Genomic DNA, 23,255 nt, shown 5'->3' on the forward strand with positions numbered 1-23,255 from the left:
CGAATTTGATTAAATATTCAAATATTTGAATTGACATGAATCCAATTGATTAATTATTTTAGGTAATTAATAAATATACAAAATAAATTTTATTTATATAAAGCATATAAATATATAAATTATTTATATAACTTAAGTACGTGATATAAATTATATAAAATATTCAAATATTTTATATATTATATATAAGAATTAAATAATTGGTCAAATTCATATATTTATTGAATTGAATCAAGTAATATCCAAATTCAATTTGATTACTGAAACTGTATGAATAGGATAGTCAGATTTGACCGGTTATGATATTCAAATTATCTAAATTCAATTCAATTATATCGAATCTCGAATTCAATATCATATTTTCAAATACCGTTGGCACCCCTAGTTCTACCTAGTCTAAATGTCCAATAACTCCTTTTGCTTCATATTTGCTAAACAAATACAGTGCATCATACATGTTCAAACTAATTTTTTTTTAATCTACTTGCCGATTCCATCTTCTCGGATCAGCTTCTTAGCTTTCTTATTAATATCTACTAAAAGCTCTTCATCTCAATTCTATATCATATTGCATTTTTCATTCCATGCAACATTCACCCATGCAATTATTTTTTTGTCGTAAAACCCAAAATATTTATTTATTTATTTTTGTGAGTAGGCTAAAAAAGACTTCTACCTTCAATTCACTTCCAAGTATAATAAACGTTACATCTCTTCCTAGTGTTTGGTTGTTGGTTGGGACAAATGTTTAAATGTACAAATAGTTGACCCTTCTCTTTATTATGTATTTGCTAAAGCTTGAGTTGGCGTTGTTTTATGGAATGCATGGTACTATTGCTTCTTCTACCTTTATCCCACATAAGAGGGAAGACAAAAATTCTTTAATATTCTTCTTGTTTGTAATACATCTATTACTGTTCCTACGTGTGTCGCGAACAATTTTAACTACATCACTAGGGAAATGTGAGGAGCGATCACCCTGTTCTTTGTCTCACATGTTGAGATTTTAAGACATCATTTTATAAGAGTTTGAATCTGCTGATCACAATACATTGCTGGCCATATGATCACAATACATTGCTGATCACAAGACATCATTTTAATGTGTAGCTGGATGAATGCAGCCAACAATACTGCATTGTGGTCAACAGACCCCAACTCATTTTAAAGTGTAGATTGATTGATATGGGTCACTTGGTGTAACGATTGAGAAGTCAATCCTGTTAAAATGAAGTTGGATTTCTTATCATTTGTAGATCGGGTATCTTTTGTATCCAAATGATGTTATTCACCACTTAGAAGCAATTGCCAGTTTCCTTTTTTTTTTTTTTTTGAGAAATGCAATTACAATTACATTTTTTTTTAATAAGTACTCCCAAACATGGCCTTAGAATTAATATTGGCTTGATAAGGAAGAGACTTATTGGCTGCAACAAGCTTGAGTCCAATGGAAAAAAAGTGGCGATCATAATACAATGTACTTTCATGTCCTTGCCTCTGACAAATGCCAAAGAAATTCAATACACTGGCTCAGATAGATAGTCAATGGACTTCCTCACAAATAGAAAATTAATTTCTACTCCTCCCATTAATTATTTTGAGCTATTGTTCTATTTTTTTTTTTGTTCTTATATTGATTTTGAAGGTCTCCCATATGTGATTATTAAGAGTGGTAACATTTGGCTTTTCCATGTATCAAATGCAAAAGCGTTAAATGTTGTATTCATTATAGGCATTTTCAAAGCCCCAGGACTAGGATGATGTACACATTACAAAAAATATAACTTTTAACCATGGACAAAACCGTGGCTATATGTCAGAAAAACCGTAACTATATCTCTATAGCTATGGATAAAAAACCGTAGCCTATGTTCATGTGGTTATCACTATGGTAATTGTCCATAGTTAAAGGATGGATGCAAACCGCATGATCTTTTAGCCATAGAATAAAATGTATATAACTATGATTATAAGTTATTTGTAGCTATTATTCAAATCTATAACCATAGATTTTTCTTAAATTGTAGCTAAAGTCTTTGAAAAACCATAGCTAAATGCACCATCTATAATCACGTTTTTTTTTGTAAAACTAAAGCTAAATGCTTCAACCTATAGAAATGATTTTTTAAAAATCATGGCTAAAATGTGCAATACATAGCCACAATTTGTTGTAGAATCATAGCTAAATGCGCCACTCAAAGATTAAAATATCAGTAGTGATTAACGTATTGGACGACTCGGATACGCTTTGGAAACGCATGAATACGAATGAAAAATATGAAAATGCATGAAAACCCTAGGAAAATACCACAAATACAATAATCTCATTAAATTTAATATCAAAATAATCACAAATAGTATATAAATACATAGCAAATGTATATTTTAGTAATATATATGAAGAAATATATTATAATTAATATATATAAATGCATAGATATCATACAATTTATTTACAATGCATCAATCAAGAGTCTAAGGCACTAAACATATGCACCTATTATATTTTAATTATTATATAAATTATTTTTATTTTACTTTTTAATTTATAACATTAACAAAAAGTCAACTAAATATTAAATTCTCAAATATAAATTAAAATATTATTTAATCATTTATATAAAAAAAATCTTAACTTAAAGTATATAAAATTTGTTAAAATTTATAATATACATATCATATAAAAATTCATAATTTTTAATTATTAAAATAATTATTCATTTATCAATATTATATTTATATAACTTTTTTAATATAAAAATTAATTTTTTGAAATAAATGTAGATTAATGGATTTGATAAATTCAATTTAATGTTATATTCTTAAATATTTTATAAACAATATATTTCTTTTTTATAAATAATAAATATATTCTTATTACTTATCAATATTAATTAATAATTTGTAAAAATATATAATAATTTTAATATGCATATCATTTGCAAATTTATAAATTTTAAATTTTAAAGTAATTATTCTATTCTTAATTTTTTATTTGTATAATTTTCTTGATATTAAAAATCATCTTTTTAAATAAACATGGATTTAACATATTATTTATACTATTTTTGAATATTATTCTTTTGAAATTTTAGTTTTTTTGTATTCATTTTGAAATTTTAGTTAGAGTTTTTCCGGTAATAGATTTTGAAAAATCTTATATAGAAACAGAAGTTAATAAATTTTATTTTATTTTATTTAGCAAAAGGATAAATATGGATTAGTGACTTAGAATTGCATTTAAAGTGCATGACGTTAGGCATGTTCTATTGATTTGAGTTCAAATCACCTTGCTTTTACTTTTATAGAGAAACATTGTGTATACTTGGCGCATCTGTCAAGTATGACCACATATAAATCGTGTTTGTGTTTAAATCCGTGGCACCACCAATAACCACATTTTTTTGTAGAACTTTATCTAAATAATTCAACCTATAGTTATAGTTTTTGACAAATCATGACTAAAATGTGTGATATATGACCATGTTTTATTGTAAAACCATATTTACATCTATTGAATTAGTTTTAATAAAGCCGAAGCTAAAAGCATCAACATATAACTATGGTTTTTGATAAACTATAGCTAAAAGCTGAAATCTATTTAATCTATATCCACGTTTTTTTTGAAAAAAATGATAAAATACAAATTTCATTCATACATATTCCATAGCTAATTGTTCAAAAATAAAATAATAAATTAGTAGCAATTGAGACCACCAACTTAAAGTATTACTTGTTTCATTCATACATATTCTATAGCTAATTATTCAAATTAAAATAATAAATTAATAACAATTATTTAAAGTATTACTTGTCTTGTTCATACATCACACGTAAATTATATAATAATATTTAACAAATAATTATTTTATTATAATAACAAATTATATGCAATATATAATTTGAATACATTCATCATTCTACAAAACCATATATATTCATTGTTTAAAATGTATTACAAATATCAAATTTTCCTTAATACATGTTAAAGTTTATAATACAAAAGAAGTATCAACTATCTCCAATAAGCTTTAATATTGTTTGTTGCATGTTTAACCTATAAGGATAAACAAACAAAAGTCAAAACAAAAATTATTTTGATGATCTAATTAAATATACAATATACAATGAAAAAAGTGAAGAAAACTAGGTAATAAAATTTATTAGTAATTTGGCAATATAAAATAAATTTTGAAATTATAATTAAATGAATTTGGTGCACTTGTTTAACTACTTCCTCATGAGAAATGAGGAAAATAGATTGCATGGAAGTTATAATATTAATTTCAAGTTTCTTTAATTTCAGGTGTGTTCTACTTCAAATTTAAATATTTCTTTATAATTTAATAAATTTTAAAAAAGATGACATACACAAGACTCAAATGAAATGAAATGCAAATGTGATTGTTGGGAGAGTGAAAGGTAAAAAGATGGAAAATTTGAAAATTTTGTGGATGTGAAATAGGTTAAGGATAAAGTAAAAAATGATAGAGAAGAGAAGAGAGAAAGGTTGGTGGAAAGTAGAATTAAAAAGGTTTTAAGAAAAAATAACATTGACAAATGAAAGTGAATATTGATCAACTTGTATATTGACTATTGGCAATGGAGAAGTCTTTCGGTCTTATCTTTTTTTGGAGGGAATGGGTGGTAAAGAAGGCAATTGCTTTGAAAAAAAATATTATGAAATAATATAACAAAAGAAAATAAAATAGTTGTTTGGGCATCGTCTATTGTTGATTTTTTTAAATTTTGTCAAGTTTTTAATTAGGGTATTTAAAATATCCTTGAGAAAGTTTAGGATTTTAAAGTTATATTTTGGTTAGTTTATATTGAATTGTATTTAGGAGAATTATAGTTTCTTAGCTTGCCATAAAGCATTACCTTAATACTTGTTTAGGTTGTATCTTGTTTTCCTTTTAATGAATTTTATTTTACTATAAAAAGACTTATATGAAGTGGTTTTATTTTCTTATAATTTAGGATTGATTTTAAGGTTGATATGGGTTGGCTTATTATTTTATATTTTTAGACTAATTAGGTAACTTTCTTGATTATAAAAGTTTGGGTAAGATTAAACTAATTATGTATTTAGTCATAAGATTAATTGTAAGGGTATTTTGAGTTAGATCTTAAATTATAAGGGTTTGGTGAAAATAATCTAATTTTGGTTTAGGTTTTTGGCTGAAAGGCTTAGTGTAATCATATATATATCTATATATATATATGAAGTATAAAATCTTTAAAAAGAATAAATAAATAAATAAATATGAAATGCTAAAGATATTGGATTTTCAAGTACCTAAAACATTAAATTGTATACATTTTCATTCCAACTCGATTGCCTTTCAATCTATAAAAATTATCAAAAGAACTAAATCAAAAATAAAATACTATTATAATATTAAGTTAGAAGTATGTAAATAAATATATGTGCATATAAAAAGGTAACCTAAAGAATGTTGTAGTTTTGTACATCTCCTAAGGTCTTCAAATTTGCATGTCTTTTCATCAACAAGCAATTATTCTTTATAACTTTCTTTACCACTACCTCGCACCATCCATAACCTAATTCTGCCTAGAATTAAGAGATTAACTTGTGCCAAAGACTACACATGATAATCATTAAATTTTAATCATAATAAATTTATTCATAGATAAAATAGAATGATTAAAAAAACATGATAAATTTGAACTTCAAATGCAATACCTCAAATAATCTGACATGTTTTGTGTATTGGCATAATATAAAAGGAGTGACATTTATACCCTGTATATCTTATCAATTGGATAATTAATAACATTTATTTCTTAAAAATTATATTTATTAAATTATAATTTTAATATATTTTATCTCATGTGAATGTTCAACAAAAGGTGTTACTTAGCTGTCAACTGAAGAGTATAGTCGATTTGGGGTATTTGAAGGGATATTATCATTTTGACCTTATATAAAGCAAATTGGTTGAACTATCAATTTTATATATTCTTAATTAATATCTGATGTTACTTAATAAGTAATTAATAATAACATTTACCTGTTTTTCTAATAGCATATCTTTTAATTGGTCAAATTCTTTACCATGCTCTAAAACTAAGAAAACTCATATATCATGTTTCTAAACTAGGAGAGCTCTTTAGATGGATAATGTTCTTAGTTTCTCTTTTATGTTTATTATATTCTGTTGATTCTTTATCAAACAGATTGCCTTTGGCAAACTGTAAAAAGTGTAAGTTTGGGTCCTTATTTTAGAAACAAACTATATTATTTGTTTTTTTTATTGTTTTATTTAATAAAATTTCTCATTATTGAACAAAAAATGTATATTTGCATGATATATCAACCATTCAATGGCATTACAACATAAAAGAGAATATCAAATACAACATTAACAATAAGCTTCTGAATTCATAAATGAAAAAATATATATATTTACAAGAGTGCAAAATAAGGAAATGAATAATAGAGTATTTTCTGAAAAATAGTAATATTTTGAAAAGTTAATTGGATCCAAACCACGAATAACCAAAAATTAAGAGATATATCCATCAAATGGTATAGTTAAAGGATAGCATCATATTATTTTTGACGAAAGTATAATATCATTAAAATAAAGAACAACTATGTATAATAAGTTGTTGAAGAATTTACATTGAATGACCATATAAAATAATAGAAATATAGCTAATTTTTTTTTAAAATAAAAATTTTCATGCTTAGTTAAAACAGTGCTTAAATTTAAAGGATGACTAGTAGTTTCCCTAATTTAACAAACAATTTTTTTACTGATATCATCAAACTTGTATTAAAAATATAGCACCGTGAATGTACAAATTTGATAAATACAAGGTGTAAATGGTAAATACGACAATGAGAGACCAAATCTCTCTGCATACTCAACAATAATTAGTTTCTAAAAGTTTTCACACCTATTTCAAACCTTACAACACAAGAAACATATATTTTAGGAGCATGAGAATTATATCTAAAATAATTTACCGAATGACATAACAAAAGATTCTAACTAAATTTGAAATTGGTCTAGCTCTGAAAAAATTCTTTAAATTAAATTGACAACCACAGGAAAAAGGGATGGAATTATGTAACCTTTAGATGACATTGTGGGAATACAGTAGGTTGACCTAAGAAAATAATAAACCAAGCCAACATTTCCATAATATAGTGACATGGAAATAGAAACATTGTGGAACTATGTGTCCCCCAATACCGTTACATTGAATCCAAAGCAATAATAAATAAAATCAGCATTTTCATGGTAGGGGACCATTCTAACAAGAATCTGAATAAATTCTCTTCTTTAAACCAATTAAAAAGCATAAAAAACACAAAAAATCAATTAAACTAATAGAAATAGATCACCTTGTCTTTCCAGTATTTATAAATAAATTTGCTTTCAACTTAACATGTTCAAACACAATAACACAATTAATTGATTCTGAACAATAAGAAACATAAAATACACTACTAATATTGATTCTACAACTTTGTCTAGCTCTACAACTTAATACACAATACGGTGAAAGATTGACCTAGTTTAGATATCGTTTGGCATATCAAAATAAAAAAAAAAATCCCGAAATAATACACACTACAGTCTACAACGGTTGTCATCTTACTAGAAATCTTTTTGTTTGTTTCGCAATAAAGAGAAACTGTGTAGGAATCTTGACAATTATCTTATTTTTCCGGGTGTAGGGTTCTTGCGTAGACTGGAGGATAAAAAAAAATCATGGCATAGAATAAGACTGCAAGATAGAGAGAAGTATATTTTCTTGATAGAATGAAGGCAAAGAAAATTAGTGAAAGTGGGGATTGTTATAGTCTTTCGTTATAGAGTGAAAGAGGGGAGATGGAGAGACACTATGGTAGAAGAGAAAATTTGATGTAGAGGGATATTTTTGCGGTAAGCCTAGGGGTGATAATGAATCAGGCCTGGTTGGGTTTTGGACCTATAATAAGGGCTATGGCTTAAGGTTGGATCAGGTTCAAGCTTGAAACATAAGAATTGTCCGATTTTTGTCTGTGTGTGTATATTTATACTACTTTAAAAACATGGATAACCTAAAAAATATTTCTAAAATTTTTTAAGGACAAAATTTACCTCTCTACATTTAAATTTATTGATAAAAATGAGGGCAAATATGGTAATTGATTATTGCTATTAAATGAGTTGAAAATATGTAATTTCAAGATATTCAATGCATTCAATTCCCTCTCGTTAAATCAAACATTTAAGTTATTAACGTGCATTCATGTTCATTAAATCATATATTTAAGCCATTTTTGTTTCTTCTCATCATGAAGTCCTATTTATTAAATCCATACTTAATAAATTAATAATTTCAATAACATAAAAGTTTATACTTTTAAAATCTACCTAAAAAAATAGTATTTTCGTCTAGGTGGTGGTAGAGAATTAAACCATTTTGGGTCAAAAAGGGTTAAACCTTGTTTCCACAATTAAATAAATTAATTAAAAAATAGATAAAATTAAAAAAAAAATTGGAACATTTTTTACACACATATTGAACAATAACAATTATGCATGATAAATAAGAAATGTTTTTACTAATAATGGAAATGGAATGTTGTTGCCATGATTAAATAATAACATTCAAAAATAGACAAAATGGAAAAATAGAAATTAAAAAAATGTAAACATTTTTAAAATACATATTGAACAATAATAAGTATGAAAAATAAGAAATGTTTTTATTAATGATGGAAATGGAAGGTAAAATTTAAAACCAACTGGAAATAAAAGTATTTCCTTATTCTCTCTCATTAAAACCTATATTTAAAATATGTTATTCACATCACTAAATTCTTGCAATTAAATCAATAATATTATTTTTAATAGTATAAAATAAATATTTTGAAAACAAAACCATTTATTTCCTCCCCGTTGTGGACAAGCAATTCAACCATTAAATAATAAAAAATAAAATAAAATAAGTATGAAATGTGAGAAGTACTTTTATTAATGATGAAAATAGAATGCCAAATTTAAAATCTACATAGAAACGAAATAGTGTCATAATCAAATAATAAATTTTTTAAAACTAGAAAATATAAAGAATCACAAAAAAAGATAGAGAAAATTTTGGGCACATATCTAATGTTATATATGTATAATAATAATAATAATAATAATAATAATAATAATAATAATAATAATAATAATAATAATAAAATATTGGGTACATCTCTAATATTATGCATTCATTATATTGAACAAAAAATAAGTATTATACATAAGAAATAATTTTATCAATGATGGAAATGTAATACAAAATGTAATGTCAACCTAGAAGTAAAACTATTTTTCTTTCTAAGTGGTGGATTAGTGGTTTGGGTCAAATGATATCATAGACAAACAAAAATTAAATAAAAATAAAAATTTATTTTATATAATGTAAATGAAATATACAATTTAAAGAGAAATTATAGTCAAAGCCGGTTGTACATTTAAAATTAGGTTGCAGGGTGGTTTAGAAACCAATAAAACTTTGACAACTAGCTCTACATTTCAAATTATAAAAGCCCTTACCATGTCATTGAATGCTTATGTGGCTATTGTCAACATGGGACTCTTAATGCATATTGGACACAACAAAAGCCTATATTGAAAAGGTTTTCAGTTTCTCTACCATTCCCTTTGTCTCTTGACCTTCTTCCCTTCTCTCTCACTCTCATAGTCATCTCTCCATCTCCCACTCTCTCAACTTTGGTTTGTAGTTAAATCAAAACATCTCTCTTTCTCTCTCAATCTATCGTTCTCCTTTAGTCTTTCTCTTACTTTCTCTTTCGTTATTTTTTATTTATTTTCCTTATAAACTTATACAATATTAACCAGACCGTATAAAAGATCTAAAGGGACCAACTATTTGTACAATCAAATTATAAATTTCTACCAAATTGGTGTAAATTTCATAGCCAAGAGTTCTTGTAATTTTTTACCAAATTGCTGTAATGATTTTTTAATTACACCAAGTTGGACTCATGTTCTTTTATATGATCTAATTAATACCTTATAAGTGTGTAAGAAAAAAAAAAGAACGAGAAACGGAGTAGGAGAGAAAGAAATAATGGAAAAGATTGGGGAAAATGATATGTAGAGAGAGAATAAGAGAAATTGATATAAAGAACGTAAAAACATAAACAAAAAAACCATTTTTATTTATTTTCAAATTATACAGTCATTGAGCAGATAGAGACGACTATGAGAATGAAAGAGTGGGGGAGATTGAAGGAGGGAGGGAGGGTTCGTAAGATAAACTAAAACCCCTTTTTTTTTTCCAACCATCCAACATTAAATGACAATTTCGGTATAAGCTTTTTGTTGTGTCCAACATGGATTAAGAGTCCCATGTTGCCAATAGCCACATAAGTCCTCGATGACATGGTGGGAGTTTTTATAATTTGAAATATAGAGCCGATTGTTAGATTTTGTTGGTTTTTGAACCAACTTGTAGCCTAATTTTAAATGTACAACTGATTCTAACTATAATTTTTCCTAATTTAAAACTAATCCGAAAATAAAACTAATTTCTTATCTAGATGGTGGGTTAATGATCAAACTTTTCAAAGAGACCCATGGTGTCATAATTGAATATTAAATATTTAAAATAAGATAGAACACAAAAAATGAAAGTGTACATAATTTTGTCAAAAATATATTAGAACATTTCTAATGTTATATATTCATCATATTAAATAAAAATAATTGTTAAAATAGAAGTTATTTTTATTTATGATAGAAATGGTCTACAAGCATTTGAGTTTATTTTTAATAATATTGCTACTTTTATTTTCAAGTTATTAATATAAAGAAATATTTCTCATGTGCAATGCATGTGCTTTATTACTAGTATATATATATATATATATTCAAAGGCAAATTTAAAGCACTATACTTATACCCGGCCCCAATTTGTAGTTCTTATGAGGGCTAATGCCCTAGCCTACGCCTAAACATAAAACCTAGGTCAAGTATGAAAATTTTCAAATGGCTAATATGATCACCTTTATTTTGAGCATGGCTTTATACAATATTCAAAGAACTAGATTGGGCATTAACTCATAAAAGGGAGAGGTTCATACAGGCCAAGAGGCAAAGGCTGAACTATTTTTGCCTCTAGGTCGCTGGTCGCCAGTTCGATTGTACAGGTCAAATGGGTCAGACCATCCCACGTGTATTTAATGTATATATACATATATGTATATAAATATAACATATATATGTATAAATATATATTATCAATAAATAACATAAAAATATGTTTTAGATATGTTATATATATTTTATATTTAACTTATGTTTTTTAATTCAGTTTTTAATTTATAAAAATATTAAGAATTGCAATTTAAGGCAAAAAAAATAGTTTTTTCACAAAAAAATCAGGGTGAGGTGCCTACCACACCTTGGGATGCATAAATCTCAAAAAGTTACTCCAAAAAAAATCACCCTAGTCAGACATCGAAGTGCAAAGTTATGGCCTCCGAAAGTTTGCATGCATCGAGTGTGCAACCTGCGACATAGTGACCGAGTTGAACAAGTCAATGGTTAAACCATCAAGTGGTTTTTTATCAAGTCAACCTACAACCCACCTTTCCTAAATTATCTTTAATCATATTTATTTGCTAAATTATCTCTCATTTCTATTTATCCTCTTCCCCACTTTTCATCTATATTTATCTAGATAAAGTATAAAATAAAAAAATACAAAAATTATTTAAATAGAACAACAAAATTATGTAATAACATTAATACAAATTATAATTTTATGGATCATTTAGTTTAATAGCTAAGGGCCTATTTGTTTGCTATGACGTTTGACATCTAAAAGTGTAATAATTATATTTTGAGGTATATTAGTATTGGTGAACTTTTCTTTCCTTTGAACTCTAAATGAAAAAAACATTGTTTTGAATTTTAAAAATTGTATAATATCCATTTTAACCCATATATGAGAATTTTTGTTTGTTTATGTAATTCAATGAAAAATAAAATAAAAAATTATTATAATGATTAATAATTAATTAATAACAATTATTAATTATTAATAAATAATTGTTACTAATTAATTATTAATTATTAATAATTAATAATTAATAATTATAATTAGTAAATATGAATAAATACTATATTAATTAGTATTAACAATAGTTATTATTAATTAATTATTATTTTTTTTGTAATTTAATTAAGAACTGATATTGAAAACTGTTATAATGATTAATATTAATGAATAATTAACAATGATGATTATAATAATTAATAAATAATCATTAATTATTATAACAATTATTATTAGTTAATTATTAATTAGTATTAGTTAACTTTTAATAATAATAATAGTAAATTATTGTTATTTTTGCATTATAAAAAATATTAAATGTAGTATACAAAAATAAATGATTATTAATTGTTTAAAAAGTTGCCCCTTATGTGTTTCTATTTTTTAAATTTTGCTTATCAAAGCCCATGTATTGCGTGGGTGCCTGCTAGTTTTTGTCTATTTATTAAATATCTTTAAATTAAAAATTTTAATATATTTATCAATTTATAATATTTTCAAATAAATTTATAGCTACAAATAACTAAAATACATGGTTGTAGTTGTACATAGGTTTTAGCCACGAATAAAATATGGGGCTATAGTTGTAAATAGCTTTTACCTAAGCGAAAAAGATCTTTAGCCACACATTAAATGACTGTAGCTAAAGTTGAACTTTTATTGTTGTAACTTATAGGCACTAATAGCTTAAAACCATGGTTACATGTATCTTTTAGCCATGGACAAACAATTTGTAGCCATGGCCAAAACTGATGGTGGGCTCCGTTTGGGCTTTTGCAACTCGTGTGAATTAAGATGTCTAAGAGCCCAACTAGATTTATTCTACGAATGGTTTAGCTAGTCAAGAGATCATTTATAAAAAATCAATGGTGTTCTTCAACCATAACACTCATAGATGTCTAAGAGAGTAGGTTTCTTCTTATTTGGATATGAAACCCATGCAAGATAATGGAAATAAGTGGGTGTACCCCTACTAATGGGCCACTCCAAATGTGCACAATAGCAACTCCTTTTATAAGAACGAGGAAAACGCTAAATGGTTGGAAAATTTATCTTCTCTCTCAAGCAGGAAGGATAGTTTGATCAAAATATTTTCTTGAGACTGTACTAATCTACTACATGCAAACAAATCTTCTCCCAAATGACATTTGTAATAAGTTAGATGTCGTTTATAGAAACTTTTGGTGGGGTGATGCAAAGGAAAAATCAAAAGTTCATCTCACACCTTAGTCGACCATGATTAACTTAAAATAAGAATGTGGTTTTGGGCTTTATGCAACTAAACACTGAAATCAAGTATTACTAGCAAAAATTTGTTAGCATTTTCCAACAATTGTTGATTCACTATGGGCCTAGATTCTTGCATCAAAATATTTGAAGGATAAAAACTTCTAAGAGTTTGCTAACAAGTAGTTCTACAACTTGGATTGGGATGATGAAAATTAAAGCAATTCTCTAACATGGTACACACTTGTTATTGGGTAATGACTAGTTCATAGATTTCTTACATGACCCTTGGTTTGGCTAAGGGCAATCTCCATTCCCTGTCCCCAATTAAGTATTCCTATTAATCCCATGCCCACTTTGTCCTTGCTAAGGCAATCTCCATTCCCATCTTTGCCTGCTTAGGGAGGCTGGGTACTCTATGGGGATAGGGAAAATTGCCATTCCTATCCTTGCGTTGTGTAGTCCCACAGAGCAATAAGTTTTAAGCCAAATAAGCCCTAACATCTTTTGAGATTCCATGCATCGCACGGGGCCTTGGGAGGGAAAATGGTTCATCCTCCAAGTTAGTTTTTATTTTTGTTTTTGGTATTTAACCGCACGCCTTGTGGTCCCATATGGGCTATGATTCATTTTTCTTGAGCATAATGCGACACTTTTAGCGTCAATCCAATAAATCTTCTCCAAAGCCAATGGGAGACCCTATTGGGGTTCAAATCTATATCTCTTATGGGACTACCCAATTTACATACCAATTGAGCCACCACTTCGTTGGCCTCTAGGTTGGTTTTTAAGACATTAGTCAAAAACTTAAAATTAATAAAAAAGTGCAGCTAAGGGTAGCCTGAGCATTCTTGAAACGAAATGCTTATGTGGCACATTTTTATGGGGTGTTAACCTGAGGTGAAAAGTAAGAAACGTTTAAAGTAATGCCCAACCAAACAACAAAAGTAAGAAATGTTTAAAGTAAAGTTTTACAAATAAACATTTTAGGCAATAAATGACCCATCTATAAACTTCCAAGGAACCAAACCTATACTATATCTACTAACAATTTGGCTAAACTTTGTGGTATATATGAAGATTTTCAAAACTGAACCAGACAATGTATCAGTCAGGGGTCTAGTTCTCGGGTCAAGCGGTTTGACCATTCGAACCGAACGGACGGTCCGTTCTAACAAAAGAAGTTAAAAAAAAATGGTCAAAACCATTGGATGGTTCGAATGGTTTGAACAGTTCAACCACCTGGGTCAGCGGTTTGCTAGCCAAATCAACAGTTTTTGGCGAAATAGCTGTTTTGGGGTAAAACAGAACCAGTCACCTGAATGGTTCCTGGTTTTTCCGGTCCAACTGTCTGGTCCAGTCGGGTTTTGAAAACCATGGTATATATCATGGTCTTTGCTCTTGCCTTTTTTGGGAGAAAGGTTACCAGAAAGTTATCCTCAAATCAAATTCCCACTCATCATCTATCCAAGCCATAACTAATCGGCACATTGTTCAACCGGAAAATACTCTCCTATTTAGAAAAATCACCTCCCTCCTTGATAGAAGCTGATGTGTGCAACCTCAGTACTTCTATTGGAAAGCAATAAAGGTGCAGATATTCTTACACAGGTTTTGTCAATGTTCAGACTTCAATTAGATGGGTTTGAAGTTAGATAAATTTATCAATATGAAGAATCTTGTATTGGTCAGTGATAGTTTGACTCTCTTTGAGAGGCTTATCCATCCAAAACATCATGATGTCTGGTTCCTTCTTGGTGAGGTTAAAAGGAGAGAGATGAAGTACTTTGAACCAGTTTGTTTCTCTCATGCATGTAGATTTGAGAACAGGGTGGCCTAGCTCTGACTTCTGAGCTGTCCTCTGAACTCAATGCAGCTTTGATGGGTTTGAAATTGAAAAAAGGTTACTCTTATATTGGCCAGTGATAGTTTGACTCTCTTTTGAGAGGCTTTGCCATCTAAACAATCTTGTACATCATAATGTCTGGTTCCAACTCAGTGATGTTAAAGCATAAATGAAGCCCTTTGATCAATCAGTTTGTTTGTCTCATGTATGTAGATTTGAGAACAGGGTGGCCCATTTTTTGTCTACTAGCATGTGTAGAGAGAGAGAGAGAAGACTCTGGTTTCACCACCATCCAATTTGGTTGAAAGAGAGCACTGGAATGGCTGTACTCCTCTTCAGTCTGCCCTCTCTCTGTGATTTCTTAATCAAAGTTCATTTTCACCAAAAAAGAGGTTGCAAGGACTATCCCAGATTTTTTCTCATCAGAGCTTGTCTTCTCTCACAGTTGAGCTGTTTTTCAACAGGTTGACTCACATTTTTTATTCTCCGATCTCAGAAACAAAAAAAAAGAAAATATAGCTTGTGTAAGGAAGCTGAACAAGAAAGCGCCATTATAAATTCCCAAGCAGGTTGAGCATCCAATGCATGTCGTGGATCTGTCATTGGAGATTCCTCCACATGACAAAACTAGGTGGGTCCCACACTCAGTCTCTCTCTCCTTAGTCGGGAGTTAGGACCAGACACGTGTCGTTAGCATAAAGGTGGCAAGCTATGGAAGACTGAGAGGGCCCAGCGACAACTACCAATCCTGCGGCTCATGGTCCCGGCCAAAGAGCAGTTTCCCTTGTAAAATACTCTTCTATTCTGCCTTTTTTCTTTCTCTGATGGAAGAACACGGGACTGTAGATGTGATTTCTGATGGATGTGTATGATGCACCAAACCAAACCAAACCTCATACATCCCACAGGGTCACAACGATAATAAACGAAAATCCTGTTCTGTCGACACCCAGTTGGTTCCTTTCCATCTCTCTCTTCTGCTTTGATGGCAACTATGCCGTCCATGGATTCGTTAACGGGAAAGGTCAAGCAAGCCCTGCTACTCTATTTTGATGGTTTCAGGGAGGCCTGTTGTCTTCATAGGGTCGTCATCTTCTGCCGCAAGTTATTCCTCTTCCTTTCTTCTTCTTATTCTTCTTCTTCCGTTGCTGTTTGTTTGATTGAATTCGTGGGTTCTTTTCGGGTAGGTCGAGAATGCTTTTTATCCGAACTGGGCAGTGCTTTCTCTTGAATGGCTTGATTTTTTTAGGAAGGTAATTCTACTCCTCTCTGTTGATCCTTCAGTTTGTTTTCTCCCTCGATCCCAAGACATTATCTTGAACTTTTTTTCTTTTGGTATTTTATCCGATGAACCATGGATCATCATCATCATCATCAAATTGTTTGTAATTGCCATCTCGGTAAATTATGCTGGGCTAGTCAATAAGGGGCATTTTTCTTAACAATATAGGAAAAAATTAGGAATCATCTCCCAGCGCATTTGGCTATATATTCTGAAAATTATTTTCTCCAGGCACTTTACCAGTACAAGTAAAACTAAAACAATCTTTCACAATTGGGTACTTGAGTTGTGCACTGCCATATCTATATTCTTCTTTTTCTGGTGCTTCTGTAGATTAATCTCTGTAAGTTGGATAATGCTGTCTATATTTCAGTGCGTATGAGTGAAGCATGACAATAAACGGATTATGGTTGTTATCTTTATCTTTTCCTATTTAGTCCCTTTCTTCTTTTACTGAATGCTATTCAGTTTTCTTTTGGAACCCTATGCACAAATTCCATTACTTGTATAGATTTTTAATTCTTTTGGTCATTATTCAGTTGTATGTAAAGTTTATTGCACATGAAGTATCTTGGTTAAGTTAATCACAGTTGCAACCAATTTACTTAAAATTTTCAATTTATCTCTGTTGCAGCTTGTTTATTCTAAACTCAGTTGTCATCCCAACGATACAATGGATTTTGCCTGATGAATGCCAAAACTTTGGTTCACAAGATCTTTGCCCCCTTGGTGGTATTGTAAAACTATATTCCTTTTTACGTAATGGACTTATCCAACTATTCTATGTAAGTATGCATTGTTTTTCAAAAAGCTGCTTGAGTCATTTTATGATTTATCTCGTATTTCTTTTCACTATACATGGTATGTGCACATGGCAATGTGTGTTTGTAGGGCCTATTGGTTACAATCAGAACTTGTTTCAAAATTGCATTTCAATTAATCATTCTACAGTTTAGTCAGATTTTTATAGCTCAACTTTAACCAGCCAGTAGAAATTCTGGCTGCTTCTGGATCATAAGATATCTGAATAGTCCATTTGTTGCCTCAATTTCTTATTATTTTAATATATGAATTTCTTGTGATTATACAATTCTATAATATAGATGAGATAGTGAACATTTCTATGTTAGAGAAGGAATACCATGTAATTGGTCCTAATAGCTCATAATTAGCATTGCAGCTAATCAATGAAAAAAAAAATAAAAAATAAAAACAAAACAGTTTCAAAGGATTGCATCTGCATTAAAAGAAAATGGATATCAAAGATTTACCTAGCTTCATTACAGGGAGGCTAACCATCACAAGTCAAAGGTATATTGCTTCATAGTTGTTAGATAAGCTTAAGAAAAGGAAGAATTGTCACATACATTGTATTGATTTAGAAAAAGAATATAATAGAGTGCGTAGAGATTAATTTTCTGGCCATTGGTTAAAAAATTAACTCTTTAGCAGATACCTAGCAATCTGCTAGGTATAAATTCCCATTAAAAGAAATGGTACATGTTGTTGCGTTAGAGATAAACCACATATTAAGAGTGAGATGATAGTATTTTCAATGATAAGACTTAAGAGTAGGACCCAAGCAGAAATCCTCGAGTTAGTTAAGATTAAAACTGCAAATTGGGTGAAAACTTTGGATGATTTCAAAGTCTTTTCACTGAATGATAATTTGAGAACCTGGAAAGAGGTGGCACTATCGGCTATAGACAAGGCAAGGGCAGTGATGGAATGGTGGGGTGTCTTCAAAGATAAAGAAGGCAGAGTGGTGGCTCAATATTCAGGACCCTTGGAGCATAGCGATGCATTGACAGCTGAACTGGTTAGTCTACTGCAGGGGTTAAGGCTTGCGAAACAACTAGGCTTTCACAATATAGAGGTGCAAGGGGATTCCCAAGTAGTCATCTCATGGACCAGAAATAGCTCCCAGATTCCTTGGGTATTCAGGTATAAATTCAGGGAGATTGTAAGCCTAACAAGGGAACTAAATGCTTCCTTTAAGTGGGTAAGAAGAACAGCAAATGGAATGGCAGATTCTCTGGCCAAACAAGGGGCTGTGAGACGGCAAATGTTTTGGGAAAATCTGTAATCTTTGCTGATTTGGGATGGAACTTACACCCCAGATCTTGTAATTCCTAATCTTTCATTAATAAAATTCCTTTTCTGCTGATCAAAAATAAAAAAGGATTGTATTTGCATCTACATCTCTTTATATATAGTATGGTGGGACTCATCATCATTATCTAAGCCTTATCCCAACTATATGGGGTTGGCTACATGTGTCCTGTTTCACCATTCCATTCTATTTAGTGCAATATAGTATATTGGGGTCAAATAAGATTATTTGGTTTTTACCACTGACTAATTCTTTTCACTACATTTAAATTGTTGTCGTGATGAATTTTCCATGTAAGGTAGGTAGTGATTTTTGTGGTATTTCTAAGGTGTCCTTTTTCTTTCTTTATTGTATTTGTTTAGTTATGTTTTTGTATATGCATTCTCTTCCGATCTATTTTGATTTTTTGGCATTCTGATTCTGTATGATTGGCCTTTCCCTTGCAGATCTTTTGGTTTTACCCACTATACGTTTTCAGCTTTGTTCTGAGCAGCATCTGGTATTGATTGTTTCTTTTATCCACTGTTTCATGCCATGTAGCAATTTTTTTGCAATTAGTGTTTCTGTAATATTATTAAATCATTATTTTGGTATCAATCCTCACTTGTAAATATAATGCCTTTGTTCTTGATGTATTGTTTAATTGAAATATTGCTATGTTGTTGCAAGTTGCAAATCAGCTGATACATGAACCTCTTTCCAACTTGTAACCAAATTTTTAGCTACCACAGAATTGGTTATGTGCATTGGCTTATTTTTTAGCTAGTTTTTTTGGAATTAAATTCTCATAAAAGAAAAATATATGCCCATCCATTTGTCTAATAGTCCAAGGTAAGTTGCATGTAATTATCAAAAACGAAGATGATATAGGTAGGGGTTAACCGAACTGTGGGGCTTTTTTTAGGACCGAACCGGTACTACCAGTTTTCCAAAAGCCGGTAACCGAAACTGAACCAAAACCAGTCGGTTAACTGGTTGACTGGTTTGGTTAACCATCGGTTCGGTTTGTCGGTTTTTCAAATTTTTATAATAAAAAATTATAAATATATATAAAGTATTATATTTTAATTAATAAATAATATATCATATATTATAAATATATATATATATATTTATATACAATGCATATTTATTAATTTATAATATATAAAAATATAAAAAATATATGTAATATACATAAATATATAAAATATATATAATATATGTATACCGGTTGGTTCGGTTAACCGCCGGTTTTTTATATTGTTTAACCGAAACTGAACCAGTACCTTTGGTTTTTTAAAAACACCGAACCGAAATCGAACCGGTCGGTTCGGTTAACCGATTTTTCGGTTCAGTTTTGGTCTTTTTGGTTTTTCGGTTTTTTTTGCTTACCCCTAGATATAGGTATGGAAGCAAGGAGAGAAACCATGGAAGAAGCAAGGTGATTAAAATTTTGGTATTTTTGAGTTTTTCAAATTTAATTTCTAGTTTTTTTATTGTTGTATAAGTTAAAGATGCACCCAACCCCTATCCCCAAGCACATTACAATGTAAAAAACTACCCCCACCCCAACCCAAGAAACAGAAATTGTTTCTTAATAACATCTGACACCCAATAGTATCCCCCCTAATCCAATCTATTAAAATTATTTTATTCATAAGATGCTCATTAAACCTCACAGTTGTAGACCCAAAACACCTCTTTCTACTTACACTCAGATGAAGGAAAATGTTTTCTTACAAGAATGAGAGAGAGAAGAGAGAGGAGAGAAGAGAAGGGGGGGGGGGGAGATGTGTGATAGTCAAAAGATTAGGCTAGCGGTGCCCAACTTCTCTTTTATATTAATATGATGTAAAAATATAAAAAAAGAAAATTACAAGTAGGTCCCTAGCGGCCACCCTAAACATAAAACTTAAGTAAAGAAAAGAACATGCTGACAACAGTCTACGCTGACAACAATCTAACAACAAGAATAGACACTCAATCCAACAACACTCCCCCTCAAGTTGGGCAGAATATATCTATCATGCGCAGCTTGTCGCATAGTTCATTGTGCCTCAAGTATGGAAGCCCTTTTGTGAGAACATCAGCAAGTTGCTCCTTGTATTTGACATAAGGAGTACAAAATTCTCCCTTTTCCAATTTTTCTCTTATGAAGTGCTTGTCTACTTCAATGTGTTTGGTCCTATCATGTAGGATAGGATTGCTAGCAATGTTAATAGCTACCTTATTGTCACAGTAGAGGGACATAGGATTGTGAACAATAACCCCAAGTTCCCCTAACAGGGTTCTTCAGCCACCCCATGCGCCATAGCCCTATACTCCGCCCGCTTCAGCACTTGACCTTGCAACTACACTTTGTTTCTTACTTCTCCATGTCACTAGATTTCCTTCTACAAAAGTACAGTACCCACTTATGGATTTTCTATCATTCACAACACCTGCCCAATCAGCATCTATATAGGCTTCCACTCTCAGATGATTATGTTTGCTGAATAGCAATCCTATTCCTGGATACTTCTTCAAATACCTAAGAATCCTCTCTGCTGCCTCCATGTGTGGTCTCTTGGGGGAATGCATGAATTGGCTCAGGACCCCAACTGAATAAGCAATGTCTAGACGTGTCATGGACAAATAAAACAACCTTCCCACTAACCTTTGAAACTGTTTTACATCTTCTAGTGGTTCACCATCACAATCTCCTAGTTTATGATCAACATCACATCCATAGGGGTATCTGCTGGTTTTGCACCTAACTTGCCTGTGTCCTGTAACAGATCAAGGATATACTTCCTCTGAGAAATGAAGATGCCCCTTTTTAAGCATGCAACTTCAATTCCTAGAAAGTAGTTTAGGGGATCCAGGTCTTTTACTTCAAATTGAGAGGTAAGGAATTCCTTCAACTTTTGCATTTTTGTGCTTCGGTTTCCTGTAATGATGATATCATCCACGTACACTATCAACACAATCACTTGTTCCTGACATCTCTTCATAAAGAGAGTGTAATCAGACTGACATTGTTTGAACCCTACTTGCTAAACTGCCATATGAAATTTATTGAACCATGCTCTAGGAGATTGTTTTAAACCATAGAGAGACTATCTTAGCTCGCATTACCTTATTTTCACTTCCTTTGGCACAGAAACCTAGGGATTGAACCATGTAGACCTCCTCTTCTAGATCACCATTTAAAAAGGCATTCTTTATATCCAATTGATGCAATTCCTAGTCAAGGTTTGCAGCTAATGATAAAAGAACTCGAATTGAGTTCATCTTAGCTACTGGAGCAAACGTTTCATCATAGTCAACACCATATACTTGAGTGTACCCTTTAGCTACCAGCCTTGTTTTTGTACCTTTCAATTGTCTTGTCTGCCTTGTGTTTCACTGTAAACACCCATTTACACCCCCATTGGGTCTTTCCCTTTTGGAAGATCCACCAACTCCCATGTTTGATTCTTATGGAGGGCATTAATTTCCTCCTTCATTGCATCTATCCATTCAGGGTATTTTAAAGCCTCTACTACATTTCTGGGCGTGGGGATGCTATCAATTGCAGATAGGAAGGCATAGTGAGAAGGGGAAATGTGATAATAGGAAACATACTAGGTAATGGGGTGTTTGATAGTGCATGACCTGACTCCCTTTCTGTGAGCAATAGGAATGTCAAGGTCATCCACAACCGGAATGGGAGCTAGGGTATCAACAGGTGAAATGGAAGGTGCTGGACTTACCTCTTGGGAATCTGACATTGTTAGTTGCTTAGTGTTTGGTGGTTCCACATCTTTCACATTGCTAATCTCTATGGCGTTTACGTTGAAAGACACGAAAGGGAGCAGGATCCGAAATAGAAGGCAGGGAGACTTGACAGACCTACTTATCCTCTTCCACATTACTCTCCCCTCGAGGAGAAGCAGGGAAGAACGATTTGGACTCAAAAAACGAGACATCCATGGAGACAAAGAACTTATGACCAACAGGATCAAAGCACCGGTAACCCTTTTGTGAGGAGGGATACCCCAAAAAGATACAAGGAATAGACTGAGGATCCAATTTACCACGCGATGGAGATAAGTCATGGACAAAGGCACAACAACCAAACACCCTCATAGGAATGGAGAACAAAGGAGATTGAGGAAACAATAAGTGATAAGGGGCCTCATACTTTAACACTCTAGAGGGCATGCGGTTTATGACATAAGCAGCAACTAGTACAACCTCAACCCAAAAGCGTTTGGGAACATTCATATGTAGCATCATCCCTCGGGCTACCTCAAGGAGGTGTTTGTTCTTTCTTTCTGCCACACCGTTTTGTTTTGGTGTTCTTGCATACGAGCTCCTATGAATGGATCCATGAGAAGCAAAGAACTCGTTGAGCTCTCCATGGAAATATTCTTTTGCATTGTTTGATTAAAAGATCTAAATTTCAACATGAAATTGTGTAAACACCATCCTTTGAAAATCTCTCACAATCTTTGGGACTTCATCTCTGCTACTCATAGGAAATACCCATGTATAATGAGAGAAATCATCAACCAATGTGATAAAGTATTTATACCTACCCTCCGAAGTTATTGTAGTAGGCCCCCAAACATCAGAATAACACAATATGGAAAGGAAAACTGGATCTTTTATTACTTGAATGAAATATTGTTCTATATTGTTTACTTAATTGACACGTTTGACAATGGAAATCTAACACCGAA

General features: G+C 30.8%; 1 protein-coding gene across 5 annotated transcripts in view; it reads left to right on the top strand.

The window, feature by feature from the left end:
- The first annotated feature begins 15,897 nt into the window (after positions 1-15,897).
- Positions 15,898-23,255, top strand: part of LOC148852529 (etoposide-induced protein) — a 29,207-nt gene continuing 21,849 nt past the window's right edge. For 2 of the 5 annotated variants that reach the window (XM_088943063.1, XM_088943064.1), the window contains exons 1-4: positions 15,974-16,276; positions 16,360-16,425; positions 17,089-17,239; positions 19,014-19,066. In XM_088943063.1, coding sequence (XP_088799189.1) covers positions 16,158-16,276; positions 16,360-16,425; positions 17,089-17,239; positions 19,014-19,066 — 389 coding nt within the window. In that variant the 5' untranslated portion in view covers positions 15,974-16,157. Of the gene's footprint in view, positions 16,277-16,359; positions 16,426-17,088; positions 17,240-19,013; positions 19,067-23,255 lie in introns of all 5 variants that reach the window. The other 3 variants (XM_088943061.1, XM_088943065.1, XM_088943066.1) reach the window with 3 other exon arrangements.

The sequence above is a fragment of the Nelumbo lutea genome, chromosome 5 (genome assembly GCF_056320005.1).
Source record: "Nelumbo lutea isolate HS-2025 chromosome 5, American lotus-T2T, whole genome shotgun sequence".
In the NCBI taxonomy this organism is placed as follows: Eukaryota; Viridiplantae; Streptophyta; class Magnoliopsida; order Proteales; family Nelumbonaceae; genus Nelumbo; species Nelumbo lutea.